The sequence below is a fragment of the Sapajus apella genome, unplaced genomic scaffold (genome assembly GCF_009761245.1).
Source record: "Sapajus apella isolate SASKATOON/1434 unplaced genomic scaffold, GSC_monkey_1.0 scaffold12, whole genome shotgun sequence".
In the NCBI taxonomy this organism is placed as follows: domain Eukaryota; kingdom Metazoa; phylum Chordata; class Mammalia; order Primates; family Cebidae; genus Sapajus; species Sapajus apella.
In genome coordinates, this window is record NW_022436952.1 from 20,537,167 (window position 1) to 20,559,040 (window position 21,874).

General features: G+C 41.5%; 1 protein-coding gene across 6 annotated transcripts in view; it reads right to left on the reverse strand.

The window, feature by feature from the left end:
* Positions 1–12,991, reverse strand: part of ARHGAP44 (Rho GTPase activating protein 44) — a 206,590-nt gene extending 193,599 nt beyond the window's left edge. For 5 of the 6 annotated variants that reach the window (XM_032280236.1, XM_032280234.1, XM_032280231.1 and 2 more), the window contains exon 1: positions 12,595–12,991. Coding sequence is in view for 5 of the 6 variants with exons in the window: in XM_032280234.1 (XP_032136125.1) it covers positions 12,595–12,647 (53 nt within the window). In the remaining variant the exon portion in view is untranslated. The remainder of the gene's footprint in view (positions 1–12,594) is intronic. The other variant, XM_032280235.1, reaches the window with a different exon arrangement.
* Between the last annotated feature and the right edge of the window lie 8,883 nt (positions 12,992–21,874).

The window sequence follows — 21,874 nt, forward strand, 5'->3', positions numbered from 1 at the left end:
AGAGTCTGACTTTCCTTTTGCGCTGTGCCTCTCCCCACTGCTGTCACTGTGAACTGTCAATCAACAGAATTCCTGTTCTCTCATTGCTTCCAAGGGAAGATCAGACTTAACCAACTAAACTGTCACATGTGAATCACCTGAGTGACCCAATGACAGAAAACAATTTTGAAGCAACCCGTTTGCCAGTGGCCTCTGACAAGGCTGTCCTATTGTCCTGCCACAGGGAGAGTCTGTGGTCACTCCCAGGCTGCACTGTCCAGCTCTTCTCTTTGATTTTTTTAACCATCCCCACCCTTCCAAAAATTCCTTTTTGGCTAAAATTAGCTAGAGCCCATTTCTGCTGCTGCACCCAGAGAACACTAACTAATCATGGGAGAACCAGTAGATTTCAGCTACGTGTCATGCAGACCAAGTCTCAAAAAGAGACCTAAAAGCCTATTAGCATATCGTCTTCTAATGGCAGACTATTTTATCCTGGAAAATGAGATCTGACATCATGTCCCTTCCAGAGCATTAAAGATAAGAGAGTTCTCACATTTAAAAGCAGGAGCCAAAGCAACTTGCAATGTATTTCTACTTAGACATTTTAGGGCCCCAAAGTAAAAATAAAATATCATTCTAAGAAAATTCTGACTACAGTTGTCTACTTTGAGTCCTGGAAGCTTTTTTCTCTCCAATAAAATACAAATTTATTTTAAGGAATTTGGAAGTTAAAGAAAAGCATAAGCAGCAGAAATCAAATCACTCGTAATCCTACCCAGAGATAAAACTTTATGCTTAATCTTCTAGTCTTTCCTGATTTCCTTCCAGTCTCTTCTACGCATTTTTAAAAATACTGTACAATCTTAACCCCGTATGCACTTAGATATGCTGTTTTCTTATTGTAAATATGTCTCTCAGCTCTTAAACATTTTTTGAATGTCATAAAAACACAAATAGTTACAACTGTGTAAATGTACCAGGATTTACTTAATCATTCCATTAATATTAGACATTTAATTTTTTATGCTTCTTTCTCTTACTGCAGAGTCATTAAAGTACCGTAATGAAAAAGATCAGTGTCAGAGCCAGCATTTCTAGAAGCACATCTCAAACCACCCCCCTCACCAACTATGCAACCAGTAGCAAGAAGGCACTCACCTGCTCTGAGACTTGTGTAGAAAATGGGGGAAATACCAGAACCTACTCTTAGAGTTGTTGGGAGGATTAAACAGGAAGGCCTGTGCCATACCACACAAGTGTCCGTCAGACGACACACTTAAAAATAGCATCTGTGAAAACCAAGCCAGTATGCCCTCGCATCTGCAAAGTCAACAGTGTGCACGAGACTCCCAGTGCTAAAAGCTCTGCCCACTTTTCACATTTCCTTCTTAGGCTGCACGTTTTCAGGTCCTCATTTGGATAATGTGTTAGACAGGAGACTGTAGGGGCTTTTGCAGATAAACTGCGGTCTCTCAGCATAGAGCTACAAAGAACTTTCTCTTACCTTTTCTGCTGAAATTGCAATAAAAAACAAAGTGAAAGAATCTTCTATCGGCAGAAATTTCACTTTATGCTCCTTGTGGTTATGGGTAGATACAAGATACTCAATTATCTTAAATGAATGTGACATTTTGATTTTTATTCAAGTCAGGAGCAGTTAATTAGCATTTCTAAAACCACCTAAACTGAAGTAACTGAGGGACTCTGAGGCAGCAGAAATAACAAGATTAGGGAAGAGAGGAGCACGAGAGGCATTTGTCTATGATTGACCTACTCAGGCCCTGGTTCAAATCTGGTTCTGCCCCTTTTAGCCTCTATTTTCCCATCTGTGAAATGGGGCTGTAAATAGCACCCAATACAGAGATGTTGCAATGAGTGAATTAAAATAAGGCTTATAAATTACATAGCCCAGTTCTTGGCAACAGATGACACAGAGTGGCTTCTGGGGCTCTATTCCTTTGGGCCCGTATTAGGATTGGCCTCTACTTTGAGAGTAGAAGGGGCAGATGTCATTTCCAGAAGAAATATTCAGAACCAGGAAATAAATATAACTTATCATATCCTAATTTACTGCCTCTGCCATCACTGAGCCATATGTGGAACTGAGCCCACAGCAGCCTGGGTCTCAGAAGAGCTGCCTCCAACCCCACACTGGCCAGTGTTGTAAGCAGCTGAGATTTGGGAGCTTTTGTTACAGCAGCTTAACCTAGACTTAAATCAAGTGATGTAGTAACTATTAGGCACAATGGACATTCGGTGAGTGAAGCCATTACGATTACTGATACCTCAAGCCACTGCCTTCAGGCATGCTCTTGGCTAAATACAGAAAAACTGGGTTTGATTTGGGAAAAGAAGACAAATGGCTATCAATTTCAAGATGTAATTTTCAAGTAATAAGGAATATAAATGTAACAAAATAAATGCTTCATGTCAAAGACACTTTCAGCACAGCAAGGAATAGTGGTAATAACTGTCCTTTATTGAGTGATTATTACAACCAGGGGTTATTCCAAGGATATTATATTTATTCTCTTACTCAACCTCGACAATAATCCCATACAGTAGGTGCATTCTAGCACAGTAGGATTTCTGTTCTCTTCATTATTCCTCTCCCCATTGCAGAAAGGGCTTAAAATAAAAAGTTAGTTTTGTTGGGCCGGGCACAGTGGCTCACGCCCATAATCCCAGCACTTTGGGAGGCCATGGCGGGTGGATCACCTGAGGTCAGGAGTTCGAGACCAGCTCGGCCAATATGGTGAAACCTTGTTGCTACTAAAAATACAAAAATTAGCTGGGCATGGTGGTGCACACCTGTAATCCCAGCTACTTGGGAGGCTGAGGCAGAAGAACAGCTCGAACCCAGGAGATGGAGGTTGCAGTGAGCTAAGATCCTGCCATTGCACTCCAGCCTAGGCAACAAGAGTGAGACTTCATCTCAAAAAATAATAATAATAATAATTTTGTCATGAGAATATTAGCAAAAGTTTGCTGTCCTCAAAGTGCTCCCCTCTGAAGGAGCTGACCAATTATTCTGGAGGATGATGAGAATCTATAACCACTCTCCTGTGATGGAGACAAAAAATGACCTTCTCATACCTGAACATCAGAGGGTAGGGCAGAGCAGAGAGAACTGTAGATTCAAAAAACAGTCATGCGCAGTGGATGCGGTGAGAAAGAAGACTGCTGGAGATTCAACAGGGGTAGAGTCCCTGTCTCCAGGCACATCCAGGGGACTAATACTGGCCCATGAAAACCGAACGTAAGTGACGTTTGTGAATTTCAGGCCCAGCATCTAAGAGCCAGTATACCCCTTCTATATTCTCTCTTGACCTTTAGCACTGACTGAAAACCACATACTGAGATATTGGGGTGGAGGGGAAAATGGATAGACTAGATTCCAGAATCACACACGGAGGAGGAGAGCTGTTCATGGGAATCCTCCTGACTCACATCACATTCACATGAGCTTAAAGTAAGCTTTTTCTATGTTAAGCCCCTGAAATTCTAGGGCTCATGTGTTATCACAGCAGAGCCTAGCCTATCCTTATATAACATGGAAGATGGAAGACTGGGAAAAGAACAAAGTACACACCCAGGGAAATCAGGTGGAAAAAATCTGAAAAAAAGCAGAGTTTAGTAGAAAACATACATGCTGATCAAAAGCTAATGAGAAAGAAATCTAAATGAGAACAGCCCAAACCTAAGAGCTGACTAAGGTAGGGAGAGACTTCCTCTGGGGCAAAACTTTTCAAAGGGAAAAAGAAAAGTGTATATTAGTAATGACAATGGAAACACAATTATATACTCAAAAAGAGTTTAATTAATTTAAAAATCATAATATAATGAACGCTTTTCTAAAAAATATATGTTATTCAAAGTGACTCAAGAAAAGATAGACAGCGTAATAGTCCAATAACCATTCAAGAAATCTGAGAAACTGTCTAAAAAACATCCTTGGAAAGTTGTTTCCATCTTCAAAGAACGAATACTTCTCTATCTTACCATTCCACAGGAACAAAAAGAACATCGGACAACTCATTTTACACAATTAACAAAACATGACAGACACGGGGAAAAATATTCAAATGCTTTCATTTATGAATGTTGAATGCCAACATCCTAAATAAAATAATAAATTAAATCAAGCAGTATAGAAAAAAAATGAACACATCCTAGTCAAGATTAATTGTAGGAAGGCAAGGAGAGTTCAATATTTGAAAATCTATCAAGGTTCAACACCCAAAACACATGACCCTCCTGGGTGCTGGCTCTATCATTGATGTTTCAATGATGCCTGGAACATAGGAGTACCCAATAGATATATATGGAATAAATTATTGTGATATTAAAATGAAAGAAAAAAACACATTGTGATTATCTGCAAATGCCATGATAAATCAAATTTAACTTTGATGTCAATGAAAATCTCCAAGCGAAATAATAAAATTATGCAATATGTAACATAATTAAAAAACAAAATTTTACATCAATCATCATGCATTTTAATTGAGGTTAATAAAACATGAATGCCCACATATTGCCACAATATTTTAACACTGTTCTACATGTCCTAGACAATGCAAATTACATGAGAAAATAAGTAAAAAAAACTGGAGAGGAAAATACAAAATTATTATTTGCAAAAGATACTACTGTCTACCTGGAAAATCCCCCAGATTCAATTAAAAAAAAAAAAGTATTTAAAAGTAATGAGATAGTTTGTGAAGGTGGCCGTTAAAATAATTACATAAAAATCAACAACTTTTCTACATTCCACCAACAAAGAGTAAGAAAAAACACATAATTTAACAAAAGATTCAAATCACTGAAGCTTCAGTAACAACACTGACAAATTACCTATAAGTAAAAGCAAAATTGTATAGGAGCAAAATGGACAAAAACTACTTTACAGGATTATAAACAGACTTAAATAAACATACCCTATACCCAGAAGAGAATTCTCATGATACTCAATATTGTTAAAATGTCCATTTTTCTCCATCATAATATATGCTTTTAAAAAGTAATACTGACAGACAATAAACAAATGAACACAGTCAAGAAAACTGATCAACTTTCTTTCAAAATGGAACAATTTGGAGGTTAACTGTGGGTAAGACACAGCACGATCCTTAGGCAAAGGCTGTGGAGCTCTAAAGACCAAGGAATGGGCCTGGTTGAAGCTGAGCTGAGGGGTCCAGCCTGACTCCACTCCCACCCAATGGATGGGGTCTCATGATAAGGATTAAGCCACCACTGCTTATCTGGATAGCTGAGCCTATCTTAAATTCCTGCCAGAACCAACAGACAAGAAAACAAACTAGAAATCCTAAAAAAAAAAAAAGATAGTACACGAAATTTTTTAGTACATAATGATGATGATACTTCTATTTCAATATGGTGAGTATGAATTACACTATTCAATTTAATAGCAGGGTAATCAATTTTTTTTAAAAAACCTAAGTATTATACCTAAGCCATGTCATACATCAAAATCAGTGACTGACATATTAGAGATTTGAAGGTAAAATGAAATTATTATAAATAGTAATAATTAGGCATATTTATATAATCTGTGTCTGGGCAAAGTATTCCCAAACATAACATTGAAGAACAAACCACAAATCAATAGACTTAAGATCACAAAATGTTAAATTTATATATGGCCCAAAAAAAAAGGACATGCCACAGAAATTTTTAAAACCGGTAGGGAGATGTGTGTGGCATACATGCTTAACATATTAAAAATTACCTTAACATCAATAAGAAAACAATTGTGAACATAACTTTAGAAAAATGGGGCAAAGACATATGCAGGCAATTTGGAAAAGGCAACTAATGTCAAGAGAACTTTAAAAATGTTCAACCTCACTAATAGAGGGGAGCCAGGTGTGGTCTCACATACCATAATCCCTGCACTTAGGGAGGCTGAGGCTGGAGGATCGCTGGAGCACAGGAGTTCAAGGATGCAGTGAAAGTGTGTGAGAGTGTGTGTGAGAGTGTGTGTGTGTGTGTGTGTGTGATATACAGTCACAGCCTTAAAAATTCATATATTCTTTGACATAGCAATTACACTTCTAAGACTTCATCCTAAGAAACTAAATTCATGAGAACTATTCGCTAAGTGAGTAGCAAAAGAAAATGAGTTAACTATAGTGAAATATTGTATAGCCTTGAAAAATTATGCTGAGGATAAATAGTTACTGACATGGGATCATATTCAAGATGTAATATGAAGAAAAAAACAGGTTACAAAACAGTACACAGAGTATAGTCTCTGTTCTTTTTAAAGAATATATATATATATATATATATATATATACCTATTAAAAACTGAAAGACTTATATCCAAAATATTAACTATGGCCTCTGAGTAATGAGATTATAGGTGATTTTGTTTTCCTTTTTACCCATCCATAAGTTTATGATTTTTCTACCATAAACAAATATTACTTATATAACCAAAATGAAGGTTAAAAAAAGTAAATTGAATTCTGTGGGAAAACAAACATTTATTCTAAAAATAAACTCTAAAGTTGGAAAATGAAAGCAAAACATCTGCTTCCTGGACAGAAAGAAGAGTTTGAAATTGCTAGACAGCCACAAGCTTCCCGAAGGCGGTGGAGTTCCAGGTGCCAGCTCAATTGGATGCCCCGCACCCAAGGGAAGCGCCCTGACTCTCTGACTCCCCCCTCAACCTCCTGTCTGACCCACAACTACATCCACGCAGAGCTGAAGCATAATTTTATTATTTGCTGTCTTTATCAAATAGCATTTGAAATAATCTGCTCTTATTAATAAAAGGGATACTTACTAATCCCCTCTAAAAGGAATGAGACCATAAATTACCCATATATTCATATGGCTACTGATTCTCTTTCTCCAGAGGAAAAAAAAATGGTCCTTATTGCCCATCATTAAAAAAAAAAATCACTGATAAATTTCTTTGATGGAGACAAAATGGGAAGGAAAATGATTAATTGCTATTTAAGAGAATGCCTTCCTCACAATGACTTGCAGGTCTGGGATAACAGAATTCTACAGGAAATCCAGGCAGCTTCAGGCTGACTGCCGAGAACAGCTCAGCAGAAGGTGAAACCCAGGCAGACCCACAAAGTAAGGATCTTAGAAGATAAGAGCAAAGAATATTCTCCCCAGATTTGCTAGCCCAGAAATCAGTGGATCTGTTATCCCTCACAGATATACAGCACAACAAGCAGTAAGAGCTGGGCTTCCACAAAACTCTAATGAAGAACTTTGCTCTGAGACCCATTCGATGTGCACAGTGCTCCTTTGGGTACAGGTTTGGGTCTGCCCAGCCCTGCTGGGCTAACAGGAAGCCCACGGCAGGGCCAGTGTTGGTCGGGCAGGTCTAATTCACAGTAAAGGAAATAGAAGGGAAGGAACAAAGAAAGCAGTCCAATGCCAAATTTGGAATTGGTTCTGATTTTTCCCTCATGTCCTATTGATTGGGTCATGGCTCTTAGAAGGGCTACTACAGGGCAGGGCAGTGTCTCAGGGAAACCTTCAAGGAAAAGATCCTCACTGACTTTGGCAGCTTTGGTCCAAACAAAAACGTCTGCAGCACCAGTGCGCCTAGAGGCTGCTGCGGCCTCAGCACCCAGCTCCCAGGCTCCCCACCCCTGGCTCATGCCTGGGCCTCTGCAGCTGAGTTCCAAGAGCTGCACAGCAGCAATGATATTTGCAAAGCTGTGTACCAGAAACCAAGCCGGCTTTGCAGTATATGCAAAGCAGTCGAGGAATAGAAAGCAGGGCTCCAGAGACAAAACTTCGTCTTCACCCCCCAACTCATAGCCTCTAAATCCATACAATTCAACCCAAACCAACAGCCTTCTCCTTCCCACACCCCCACAGCTCCTCACCTACTCTCAGACACTTTATTTATTTGTTTGTTTGTTTGAGGCAGAGTCTCACTGTCACCCAGGCTAGAGTGCAGTGGTGCCATCTCGGCTCACCGCAACCTCCACCTCCTGGGTTCAAGAGATTCTCCTGCCTCAGCCTCCCAAGTAGCTGCAATTATAGGTGTGCACCACCATGCCTGGCTAATTTTTTTTTGTATTTTTAGTAGAGATGGGGTTTCACCATGTTGGCCAGGCTGGTCTCGAACTCCTGACCTCAGGTGATCCACCCATCTCAGCCTCCCAAAGTGCTGGGATTACAGGTGTGAGCCACCGTGCCTGCCCTCTCAGATACTTTAAACATTACCCATTTTAAACAAGAGCACAAACCCCACTTGGACCATCACTGGGCAGTAGCTGTTGAAATCATTTCTAAGAATCGTTTTCTACTTAGGAGGCCAACATTATTTTTGGAAAACTGAATGGGAGTTGGAGAAAAGTAACAATGAACCATCTCAACCATTTGTTGAGCACTTCAGTGGACCAGGCCCCCTCCAACCTCATGACAGCCCTCTGAGGCTGGGGCCACTATGAACCCACTGTGCAGACTGGAAAAAAAAAAAAAAGTCCTTTTCACCAAATCAAGGTGTCATTACTTCTTCCATTTTCTTTCTCTTAGTGGGTTCTCTAGGGTGCCAAATCTTAGCTCACGGCTTTGCTCCACCCAACACAAACCAAATGTCACATCCAAGAAAAACACTCTGTGCCTTTCAGTATACTTCTCACTCCAGCAACCACTAGACTCTCTTGAAGGTAAAACGAAAAATGATGCCATCAATCAGGCATGAACTAAATTCTCCCTTAAATCTTGCTCTATCCTTCCAATGCCCAACAGTGCAGCTGTTCCTCTCTCCTCTGAACATCATCACGACATTAAAGAAACATGTTAACAGGAGATTTCCCCATCTTTGAACTACTTCATAATCCTCCTCTATCTACAGCACACAGATCTTTTGTTCACTTACTCATTCCATTGCCAAAGAAAGGCAGAGGACCTATTACTACATAGGGCAGCATTAGGGCAGTGGTCCGGGCCCCCAAAGAGTTTAAAGTCTGGTGGGGAAAGTAAATGACAAAAGATAAAAATTATAATACAAGTGAACCACTATAACCACAGCATGCTTTTAGAATGCAGGTTCCAAGCGAACAGGAACCTTCTTTACCCTGTACTGCATACTCCCTGAACCAGAGCAGTATCTGGCACACATAGGCATCTAATAAACATACACATGCCATAGTGCATATAATTCAATAACAGTCATCACATTTGCCCAGAGATACTTGTAGCTCGTTATTTCTTAAGCATTTCCTAGTGCTGAGCACTGCTAGGTACTTTTCAGAGGTTATCTCATGTTATCAGCACGGCAGATACCACATTACCGCAGTGCAATCCTGATGACTCCCATTTTGCAAAGAAGAAAATTAATGTGCAGAGAATCAAACTCAGGATTCCATAGTCAGCAACAAACTAAACCTGCCCCAGTGGAAAGCCTGTGGTCCTAACCGTGAGGGACACAGTGGCCAGGGAGTGCTTCCCAAAGGACAGATTGAAGCAAAGGGACAGAAAGAAGAAAGTTCAAAGCAGAAGGAACATGTGCAGGCTGGGGAAACAGACCAAGGAGGAGCTGCAACTTTTCTCAGTTAAATACAATGGGTTTTACCAAATCTTTTGATAGTTGCTGACGCCCTCAATATGCCCTGGATGTGAGCACTTCAAGAGAGAGTACTAGTAACCCAATAGAGTATGTTTAAGTAGGGCAACTCCTACATTGTTAAAATGACTTAAAGTTTTATATTCACTCCTAAGAGTTGCAACTTAGGGAAGGTGAGCCGTGAGGAAGAGCAACTCTCAGGTCCATTTCTTAGTCCTCCCTCAGAAAGAGGAAAACTTCAGAAAAACCACAAAGATAAAAATCAAGCGCTTTATAACTGCGCACCTGAAGTCCAAATTCCAATCCTATGCGCTTCTACTGATATAAGAAATTAACAAGCAACCACGGACTCTTTTACCCCAATACTCATAGGATCATGACTCAAAACATTCTCAATAATAGAGGAGATGCTGCTCCTCTGGCTAACCCTCACGGACCCTGGGGTAAACTGTTTTAATCTCGGCAATAAACATCGATTGAGAGTCAGTAGACTAAACGGCTTTGCGCTATCTACACAGGCATACGACAGCAATCAATATATTCTGCTGAAAGCAGACAGACAAGAAAACAAAAAATTAAAGCATTTCAATCAGTGATGAGTGCTGTCCAGAAATGGAACAATGATGAGCTGGAGGTAAATAGGGGAGGAAGGGCCTGTTAAAGTCCTTGGAACCAAGACTGAAATGATGAGAAAAAGCTACTTGGAAGGAGGACATCCTCAGCCAGGAAAAAAAAAAAAAAAAAAAAAAAATTGAGACAGAGAGAGAAAAAACAACAAAAACAAAATGGAAATAAGCTAAGTGCTTTGGGGGCAAGAAAGGCCACATGGCTAGAGCTCCATGAATGTGGAGAGAGTAGAAGAGATGAGAATGGGGAGAAAAAGAGTTAAGAAGAAAGGCCAACCAAGGATGGTCCTGTAGGACCCCAGCAAGATGTGAGAGGCTAAGTGCAATCAGGTATCACTGGAAGTTTTTCAGCAGCAAGGTACCATGAACTGGTTTTCGCTTTAAAAGGTTTGCTCTGGATTTCATCAAAAAGATACAGGCTGGCCCTCACCTGGTCCAGTGCACACAACACAATGGCTACCAACGGAGAAAGAGGCAGAACTCATCCATATGCCAACATCCACCAGAGTCCCAACAAAGAAGAGGAAAGGACCTCTTGGTCACCAGCTGCTTGGACTTCCAAGGACGTGCTCTCAATACATAAGACCACTTTTTCTGAAATCCAACCTCCTCTCACCATTCTTCATTCCCTCCATGGATGAGGCTGAAAAATAAGATACGATGCCATGGCACAAAAATCTCCCCCATTTAAAAACAAGTCTTGAAAAAAAGAATTGTGTTTCAGGAAAGCCAGGGAGGAGGCAAAAAGAGGCTCTGAACATTTAGATTCTAGCACTGCACAGAAACCCCAAGACCAAGAGAAACCAGCAAGCAAGTCTAGTGTCAGGGGCCTCCTGGTCACTTGGCTGGTCTGAGGTGACACCCAATGCCCGCCTGCAGGGTGATGAAGAAGCCAAGACATGAAAGACGCGTCGGCTTGACTGCCAGGCTAAACAACCAATACCAGGAAACACTATCTCGGCATCCAACACATCAAAAGGCAGTCCACGTGAGGATATATCTGTGGCAATATCATGCCAGAAATCTGGGCTAATCTGACTCTGCTATTCATAAATTCCCCCTCATGTTAAAGCACATGTGTTTGGGAAGGAAAAATGAATCCAAGTCAATTTTAGACATTGTTACTTGGAAACCATCTGGAGTCCCTGGAAGCATAAGAAGGCACCGCATCCCTGCCCTCAAATGCCCACTGTAACTAGGGCAGTATGTTTAGATGGGAGTTTAGATGTCCTCTATTCCCCAGGGATGTCCCCACCCCCATCCTACCAGGTGCCAGTGCAGGCTCCACTTCCCACCCAAGAAAGGTATTCGGTTTCTTGGTAAACCTAGTGGAAAGCCCTCGATGTGTTGAGCTTGCATTTGAACTGCACCCAAGGCCGGATTCTTTGCTTTCTGATTGCTTTAGAGCTGCACACCTGAATTCCTTTGCCACAGCAGCAACGGGAATCCCTCCCCAGGAGCAAAGGTTCCAGGAAAAAATCCCCTCTACCTAACGATCCTGTGTTCAAAGAATGTCTAGTCTTGGGAGAGAACCACCAGGATTTTTATGTAACCTTAATAGATGTTGGCACCCCGCAGAGGCGCTCCTGGAGTCCAGATGTAGCCCATTTTCACCGTGATGGAAGCAGGAGGGGTCTTGTGGTTTCCCCAGGCCTGACTCTTCTGACTGAGGGGCCTCTGTCCCCTTCCCCTACCTGGCTGCGGTTCTCGGCTTCTCTCATCTTCCCGAGGACTTGGGCCTCCTTTTTGTAGCCTCCCTCCCTCCACTGAAATCAGTCCTAACACCAAGCAGGCAGCAACGCCATTCCACCAGTACCTTCCTTCCTCTCCCACCGCTCAACCTTTCCCCCACCAAACGCCTCAGGAAACCCGGCCGGGAAAGTGATCCAGAACCTCCTACAGTCATACTCCCTGAAAACGAACGCGGCGGGAGGGGCAGGCCGACCAGGCCCAGCCCTTCCCCTGGACCCGGGAGCAGCCCTGAACTCGGCGCAGGGGAGGGGAGGGAAGAGATCTCCGGAGACCCACTGCGGTTCGGCTGCCTCCAGCACAATCAGAGCAAACACCTGTTTCCAGGAGGATACCCGGCCAGAGGGAACAGGGAGTCCGGGGAAAGGCTGGGAGGACGAAGCGAAGGGGCAGCCGGGGACGCAGGTAAAGGATGCGTCACACTTGGCGCTTGGCAACCGGAGCCCGGAGCAGAAGGCGGCGGGAGAGAGGGGCTCCGGGGTCTGGGAAGTTCAGGGAGGAGGGGGTCGCGCCCGCCAGCGGCGTCTGCGGGGAGCTGGCGCAGGGAACGGACGGCGGGGAGAGAAGGAAGGAGGACAGGAGGCCGGGCGGGCTCCATCACCTGCGCGCCCCGGCGGATGCAGCCTCGCGGGCGCGCACCGGCCCCGGTGCCCGCGGGTGACCTACCTGCCCACCGTCTGGTTGGCCAGCTGGCGCATGCGATTGAACTGCTTCTTCATCGTGGCCCGGCTGCCGCGCTAGCCCGGGAGCTGGGGAAGGACTGAGCAGCCCGGAGCCCGCCGCAGGGTTACATGGCTCCCGCGCCGAGCCTCCCGGGCGGCGGCGGCGGCACTGCGGGGCCTCCGGGAGCCGTCTGGCCCGCGCGCAGCTCCCTCCCGAGGGCACCGCCGCCTACTCCTCCTCCCGCCGCGCCGCCTCCTGCCGCATCCCCCTCGCGCGCGCCGCGCAATGCCCGGGGCAGAGCAATGCCCGGGGCCGCCCTCGGCGCCGGCCCGCTCCGCCCGGGCTGCCTGCCCCCAGTCCCAGTCCAGCGCGGGGACCCGGGAGTCTCCGCAGGCTGGCTGGCCGGCTGGCCGGGCTGTCCCCGTGCGCCTGTGCGGAGAGCGCCGTGCATGCCGGGACTTGTAGTTTCGCGCCCCCGAGCCCACCTTTTCCTCTGTCCAAAGTTTGCAAGGACAGTGGAGAGCGGAGGTGGGAGAAGACTGCGTCGCCAGCAGCTCTGCACTTTAGCATTCGAGTAAGGGAAACGTTTTCCTGTTTTAAAAATGGCAAAGTGGGACCAAGAATATAACAGCAAATAAAGAAAGTGAGCATCTGTCTCTCATTGTATTTTTAGTGAATGTGAGGCATCAGTGTTCTGAATTCACAGAAGGGAGATTTATGCTAGCAGATACATGGCTGATAAAACTGTATAAGGTCACCTGATTAATGGTGAGGTTCAGGGTTAAGCTTGAAACACAGGAACTGACAACAGATTTTGAACCAGGCACAGCTTGCCTCGCGGAAGTCTGATTCTTTATTTTTACCAAACCCAATAGGTAACCAGAACCAATACAGATAGTGACATTGTGTTTACTGGCCCAACCTGTCTGAGATAGCTTTTTAAAATGGCTTAGATGCCAGTCTCATATCTCGTTCCATTTCCCTTTCACCACCAGGAAACCAAGGGGCATCAGCTGTAGCACCCCCGCCCACTGCACCCTCCCATCCCAGTGTCCTGGACCACAGCATCCCACTGGCATCAGCTGGCTCCTTGAAAGGGGTTGTGGCTTCTTCAGTCTCTATCCTTAGAACAAGATAGGTGATTGCATCAATATCAAGGTTTTATCATTATATATCAAGTAAGAGCAGTATTATTGGATGCTAGGCACTTTGGATTAAACAGATAGGAGTTCCTGTATCAGAATTCCACATACCTGTTACATAACCTTAGGAATTGCTTTACCTCTCCAAGTCTCTCTCTCCTCATCCCTAATAGAGAAATGTGCCACCTGATCTCAAGGAAGAGAACTGTTTGCTAAACTACCAACAATTAAGTTACATATAAATTTTCATGTAGTACATTGCCATATTCATTTACTACAAAATGATTATGCTTAGCATAATAGAGAAAAATCCTATTCATACAACAGAAATGCTAATCTTATAAAAGAAGGATCTTCTTTGAAATGGGATATTTTGCATATGTCGATTATAGTTGCAAGATGTCCTAAATATGGCTCTAAGTATCTTGCTGGCCAGCTGAACAAAAAATGGTTTGAGGCATGTCTTGGCTGAATGAACATGAAATCTTTAATTAATTGTGAATTTAGTCTCTGCTTATTAGGTCAGACAGCTCTAGCCAGTGAATAAACAAAGGCATTATTTGCTTTTAACTAACTGTGTACCTATAATGTCAATATGATGTCTATGTTAAGTGAAATTATTTCCATTGTGAAATTTTTAAAAAGCAAAGCACAACACGCTTTTTATGTGTAGAAATAATAGTAAGACATGAAGGTCACTGTATGACTTTTAGCAACACTATGTCTGGTAACTTCTAGAACTTCACTGTTGAATATGGTAGCCCCTAGCCATAAGTGGTTGTTGAAATTTAAATTAATTAAAATTCAAAATTTAGTTCCTCAGTCACCCAAGTCACATTCAAAATGCTTAAGAGCCACGTATGGCTTAAGGCTACTGTATTGGACAGCCCACAGATGGAGAACCTTCCTATCCTCTGTTTTACTGGTCAGCACTAGTCTTCAAGAACTATCTGGTAGACAACTCCAGTATCATGCCAGTTCCTGCCTTCAATCCTAAGGTGATTTCATTCCAAAGAGAAATCCCTGCTTCTTCACAAAAGGCAGCCAGAGTGTGCTCCAGTATTTTATTAACGGGTGGCTTCTCCGCATATTTTCTGTCCTCCTTTGAATGCTTCTCCACTCAGGAAGCAGCTACTGCATTTTCTGTTTTCTACCCCGGGGAAGGGATAATAGTGCAGAAACAAGAGCTTCAGAAACACATGTGACAGAATAGAGTTCTTCAAGAAAAGAGTGTTGAGTTTCCAGAATACAGGCTTTGGAGCTTTAATAGTCTGTGTCAGAAATAGTAGATTATAAAGAATATATCATCCTGCTTAGTCTAAATAAAGAAGCCACAGGCTGTGAGATGTTGAAGATGGTGATGGGGATGGGAAGGCAGGAGAGAAAGAGAGAAGACAAGTCGATGATGGATGTATAGCTACTATTAATGTCCAAACATTTCACTGCCAACCTCTATGGGAAGGATTATATTTTACCTTACTGTTGAGGTAAAGATCGGTCATGTGATTTTTCTCTGAATAATGAATATGCACAGAAGTAACTTTATGCTGCTTCTGAGGGCAGAAGTTTTAGGAGTCCTTTTGTGATCCTGCCCTCTTCTTCTTAATACTGACAATGATCCAGTTAGGAACTACTGTGGAAGAGCGATGTGGCCTTCCAGCTGGCATGAAAAAGGTGACTTTGCTGTTGTAAGTCAGAGGTTTGGGGATTGTTTGTTGCTGCAACATAATTGAGTCTGAGCTGACTGCTACAGTGGTTTTTTTTTTTTTTTTTTTGAGAAAGTAGCATGCACCTTGCTTTTCCCCATGGTCAACAATTAGGTTGGGAGCAGGCAGGCTGGAGACAGATATATCATGTAGTTTCGGGGCATCTGAGCATGGTGGGGAAACTGTAGACCACTTCTAGAGTGAAGGCTCACAGAGATCCTCTGCCTTCTAAGACACAGGGCCAGTAAAATGTCTACCTGAAGTGCCTCATGTACCCATACCATGGGCTAGTGGCAGCCCCAGACCTCCCTGCACCCTGTACATGATTCAATGTCTGCATATGCCCTGTGAGGATACACAAATGTACCTGAAAGAGCTGGATGTGAAAGCTATTGGAATCAAAGATGATGATCAGGAGAAGGAGGGAACATTGGCCAAGATGGGGAATGAAGACGGAATTACCTGAAACAATTTTTGCCACCTAGAAGAATAGACTTAAAATAAAATGTAAATGTATTTGCAAAAGAAGAAGAGGAGGTGGGGAAGAAGGGTGGGAAGGGGGAAAAAAGGAGGGAGAGGAGTAAGAAGAGAAGAAAAGAAGAAAAAAATTTCTATGTCTTTTACATCTACCTTTGACATATGGGAGGATTACACCTCCCTGCTCCTGTTGACCTTCACTTTGGCTTGTCTCTTGCTTTGGCCAACAATATATGGGCGTCTTACTTGCTTCAGCCATATTATAATACTATTTATCTGAGACATGTTTCCTTAGAAATCTGATACTCCATTTAGAAGCCCCTGAATTAGAATGGTTTTAACCTCTACTCTGAGAGCAAGCATTCACTATAACCTCTACTCTGAGAGCAAGCATTCACTGGAGCTACCTGGCCAATTCAAATTAATTTAATTTAAATCAACTTAATTTAAAGTAGGTTTAATTAATTTAATTTAATTTAATTTAAATTAGGTTAAATAAAACAAAAAATTCAGTTTTTCATTTCAAGTGCCCAATAACTACATGTGGCTAGTGTCTGCCATAGTAGACAACGTAAAATAGACATTTTCATCATCATAGAAAGCTCTATTGGACAGGGCTAGTCTACAGAACAGAAGTCAGAATAATTTCATGTCACTTAACAACAAATACATTCTGAGAAATACATTATTAGGTCGTTTTCTTGTTGCACAAACATCATAGAAAGCACTTACACAGCTAGGCATGATGGCTCACGCCTGTAATCCCAGTGCTTTGGGAGGCTGACACGGGTGGATCACCTGAGGTCAAGAGTTCGAAACCAGCCTGGCCAACATAGTGAAACCCCATCTCTACTAAAAATACAAAAATTAGTCGGGTGTGGTGACACATGCCTGTAATCCCAGCTACTTGGGAGGTTGAGGCAGGAGAATAGCTTGAACCCAGGAGTTGGAGGTTGCAGTGAGCCAAGATTGTACCACCGCACTCCAGCCTAGGTGACAGAGTGAGACTCTGTTTCAAAAAAAAAAAAAAAAAGAAAGTATTTACACAGACCTAGATGGTATAGCCTACTACACACCTAGGTTATATGGTATAGCCTACTGCTCCTAGGCTACAAACCTCTGTAGCATATCACTGAACTAAATAGTGTAGGCAACTGTAACAACAATGGTGTTTGTGTATCTGAACATATCTAAACATAGAAAAAGTACAATGAAAATACAGTGTTATAATCCTATGGGACCACGGTTGTATATGTAGTTCTTCATTGACTGAAACATACTATACATCATCTGATTGTGTAGGGTCTACAGAAGAGAGAAAGCAGCCAGGTGCGGCAGCTTATACCTGTAATCCCAGCACTTTGAGAGGTCAAGGTGGGTGGATCACAAGGTCAGGAGTTCAAGACTAGCCTGGCCAACATGGTAAAACCCCATCTCTACTGAAAATATAAAAATTAGCTGGGTGTGGTGGCGGATGCCTGTAATCCAAGCTACTTGAGAAACTGAGGCAGGAGAATCATTTGAACCCAGGAGGCAGAGGTTGCAGTGAGCCAAGATTGCGCCATTGCACTCCAGCCTTGGCGACAGGAAGAGATTCCATCTAAAAGAGAGAGAGAGAGAGAGAGAGAGAGACAGAAAGCAGAACAGGAATCCTGAGCTCACTGTAATTACGGCCACTCATTTTGCTGGACTTCTCCAGGCTACTCTTTTTTCATCTACTATATGGGGGTTTATGGTAGAAAATCACTAAGTAATATATCTTGGGGGAATTAATTGGCCAGTCTATTTGCTCAATAAATTGCTGTTGGAGAAGATACACCTCAGCCTTACGGTATTTAATGTGTCAAAACAACATTCAGTGCTACAATACAATTGAAGGATATTATAGATCTCAATCACCTTTATACTTGCAGGTATCAAAGTTGATTTGCACCATTAAAGTGTATCTGTTAGTCCAAAATATTTTTTAAATAAGAGGATAGACATTCCCATCTTTGGGCATGTTATTAACAGATGTCATTAACTCCAATTTTCAGCTTTCCCTCAATATATTTTTGCATTGTCTCATCATGGGCAGAGTGTATTTTCCACTTAATAACTTAGGACTTGACCCAAGAGACTTCTTCGGCTAATGGCATGTGGGTGGAAGTGACATATGTTGCCACTTCCAAGCTGTGCATTAAGAGGCTTTGTACATTTTCCTCTGGTCTTCTGGCACATTTACCACTGCCATAAGAAAAACTCTCCCCAGATAGCTGCTTGTCTTTTCTCCTGGGCTCCAGAGGAACACTTACAGAGCAGGCCCAATACAGACCTTAGAATAAATTAAAGCTGTAATTGATCAATTAGTTTCAGGACTTATTATTTCAAAGAAATAGATAAAATAAATAGGCAAAAAGAAGAAAAACACACAACGTTAGAAACAAGGAAAATGATTTAATCACAGAAGCAAAAAAAAGTATAAGAGAATATTTTTGCAATCGTATGTTAACTTATTTTAAAGTAAGCTCTTTATTTGCTTGGAGAATATGAACTGCTACAGGTGTTTGGGTTCTTTCTTTCTTTCTTTTTCTTTTTTCTTTTTTTTAAATTTTATTTTATTTTTGAGACAGAGTCTTGCTCTGTCTCCCAGAGTGAAGTACAGTGGCATGATCTCAGCTCACTGCAACCTCCACCTCCCAGGTTCAAGCTAGTCTCATACCTTGGCCTCCCTGAGCAGCTGGAATTATAGGCACCTACACCCACAGCCAGCTAATTTTTGTATTTTGAGTAGAGATGAAGTTTCTCCACGTTGGCCAGGGTGTTTTTGAACTCCTGACCTCAGAAAATCTGCTTGCCTTGGCCTTCCAACGTGCTGAGATTATAGGCATGAGTCACCATGCCCGTCCTGCTACAGGTGTTTCAAAAATAGGTAGGATGCATGAGTGGACCAGGAACACTGAAAAAATGGAGAACTTTTCAAGGAACAACACTCCCCAAAGTAGTCAGGTCCGTATGGTTTTATGGGGAGCGCTTTCAAAGCTTCAAAGAACAGTTAATTCTTCTGATATTTAAAGTGTCCCAGAGCACAGAAACAAAATGAAAGCATCCAGATTCACTTTATGAAATTGCCTTAACTCTGTTATCAAACTCAGTGAAGATGGCACAAACACCAATAAACAAAAAACAAACCAGTATAGACATAAAAATTATTAATAAAATGTTAGTAAATAAAGTCCAACAGTAAATGTGTTTATATATAAACATGTTGTGTATTTTAAGATTATTGAGAAAAAATTGGAAAATTCAGATTCATTTAAAAAATGAAAAGCGCCCATTTCTTACTAATCAAGATAACACTGTGAGTTTATAAACATGTTTCAAAATAGGATCAGACTGTTGTTAGGACAATATGTTCTTTCTTATCTTCTGTTATTCTAAATATTTCTGTGATCAACATGTTGATGGCTAAAACGTTTTGCATATATTTATTTACTTAAGATCAAAATTAAATAATTAGAATTTCTGCGTGGAAGTATGTCCTGTTTTAAAGCTTTTTATATGTGTTGCCAAATTATCCTGTAGATAAACAAATTGAAATTTTTGCAGGCCCACCTACAGCATCTAAATATGTCATTTTCCCCATATCCTAACCTATGCTGAGTGTTGCCACTCTTAATAAGCCTGCCAGATGAATAGATGAGAAGTAGCATTATTACACTGTTTTCATTTGCATTTGTTTTTATCACATTAAACATTTTTGCACGTTTCATGGCCATTAGTATTCCTTCTTTGGTTAATTAATTCTTCGTGTTCTTTGTCCATTTTTCTGTTGCAGTTTCTACATTTTCTTATCAATTTTTAAAAGCTTTTTAGTCATATTAATTATACTAATGCTATTGTATCTTATGGCAAATGTTTTCTCTAGTTTGGCCTTTCCTTTTCAACATCCGTAATGTTGATTTTTAACTTCCAGGAATTCTATCTTTTTTTTTTTTTTTTTGAGACAGAGTTTCACTCTTATTGCCCAAGTTGGAGTGCAATAGACCAGTCTTGGCTCACTGAGACCTCTGTCTCCCAGGCTCAAGTGATTCTCTTGCCTCAGCCTCCCAAGTAGCTGGGATTACAGGAATGAGCCACCACACCTGGCTAATTTTGTATTTTTAGTAGAGAGAGGATTTCAACATATTGGTCAAGGTGATTTTGAACTCCTGACCTCAGGTGATCCACCCACCTCGGTCTCCCAAAGTGCTGGGATTATACACATGAGCCACTGCGCCCAGCCAGAATTCTACATTTTTAATGTGGTCAGACCCATCAATCTTTTCCTTCATGTTTACGCCTTTGGTTCAATGCTTAGAAAGTCTCCCTTCTTCCCTAAGGATAGAAATATTTGACTATATTTTTACCTAAAACATTTATGTGTTAATTTTCTTTATTTTTAGTAAATTTTACATTCAACTTCTGGTAATGAAACATTACCAAAAGCCAGAGTTTTGACTCATTTCTCTCTCCAATATCCATTTGAAATAACTCATCAACTATAATAAAGCAATTCTGTGTCACTCATGAAAACTAGAGAAAGGTCCCATTCACAATCTTGTCACAAAATAGTACAGGTAATTTCTGAGTGACGGGGTCCTGGCCAGGTAGATTTACTCTGTGTGGTAACTCTTTGGGGGAAATTAAACTGAGATCTGCGTCATTTCTGGCATGATGCCTTTCTGACCAACCCAGCTACCAAGTCTGAACTAACCAGACTGTGAGACTGACAAGCAGAAGAAAGACTTATATTTCAGTATAATAGTGATGAGAATGATGATAATAATTAACTATATAGCCAAGTACTACTATAAGTGCTATAACATACATTATCTAATTTAATCCTTAGAAGAACTCTACCTTGAGGGCTTGATTATACCTATCAAATAAACCAAGCTCAGAGGGTTTAGGTGAATTGCCATTCAAGTGTTAGAACTAGGATTCAAACCCGGGGTTTTCTAGTTCAAATGCCTGTGCTTTTATTATAGACTATTCCCGCCATAAAACAGGGAGACTAAATCTGAGAATCCAGAGAAAATAGCTTCTAGTGAACGTTATGCAATAAGTAAGGGAAATATATTTTTTCACTCTAATTTGTATTCTGAGAGAACGCTGCTTTAATATAACAAGAGCTGGTTGCCATGAAAAAGAGCCACATTAAACAAGAAAGAGTTATTGGATAAGAAACACATGACTTCCAAACAAATGAAACTCAATAGAGGCAGGAAATAGATCTGGCACTGCCCAAAATGGAATTAGTGCATTAGAAGATGGGCTGGAAGAATGATCCCAAAATTCAGAGGGAAAAAGTAAGTAATGCAATGAAATGGTGAGGAAAAGGAAAATAGACATGGAATCTTTTTTCAAAACATTCAAACAAATATGTAATAGAATTTCCAGAGCAAATCATGAAGAAGAAATAAGCATAAAAATACCACAAAAAAAACACCCCACATTTTTCAGAACTGAAGAAAGGCCCAAGTCAAAATTAAAATAATTCATTAAGTGCTAGAAAATATTACTGCACAGGAGAAACAAACTCCCTAAACATATCTTGGTTAAATTTCTGAATTTCAAAGACAGACAGACAGACAGACACAGACACACACACACACACACACACACACACACACACCCCAGAAAAAAATAAGTTTATCTCTGAAAAGAGAAGCTGATTTGCCTCATGCTTCACATCTGCAATGCTCAATGCCAATAAAATTTGGAGCAAGATTACAGGGCACCCACGAAAATAGGTCATAACTCAAACGCAACTCAAAAGTCTACATCTGGTCTTACATTCACAAACGAGGGCAAAAGGAAGTCACTTTTAGACGTGTCATGACTGAAAAGGTTTATCAGCTATCCATTTTTTTTCTGGAAAAAAAAGCCCTCAAAAATTACTGTGTTTCAAAAAAAAAAAATACAGGAGAAAAATTT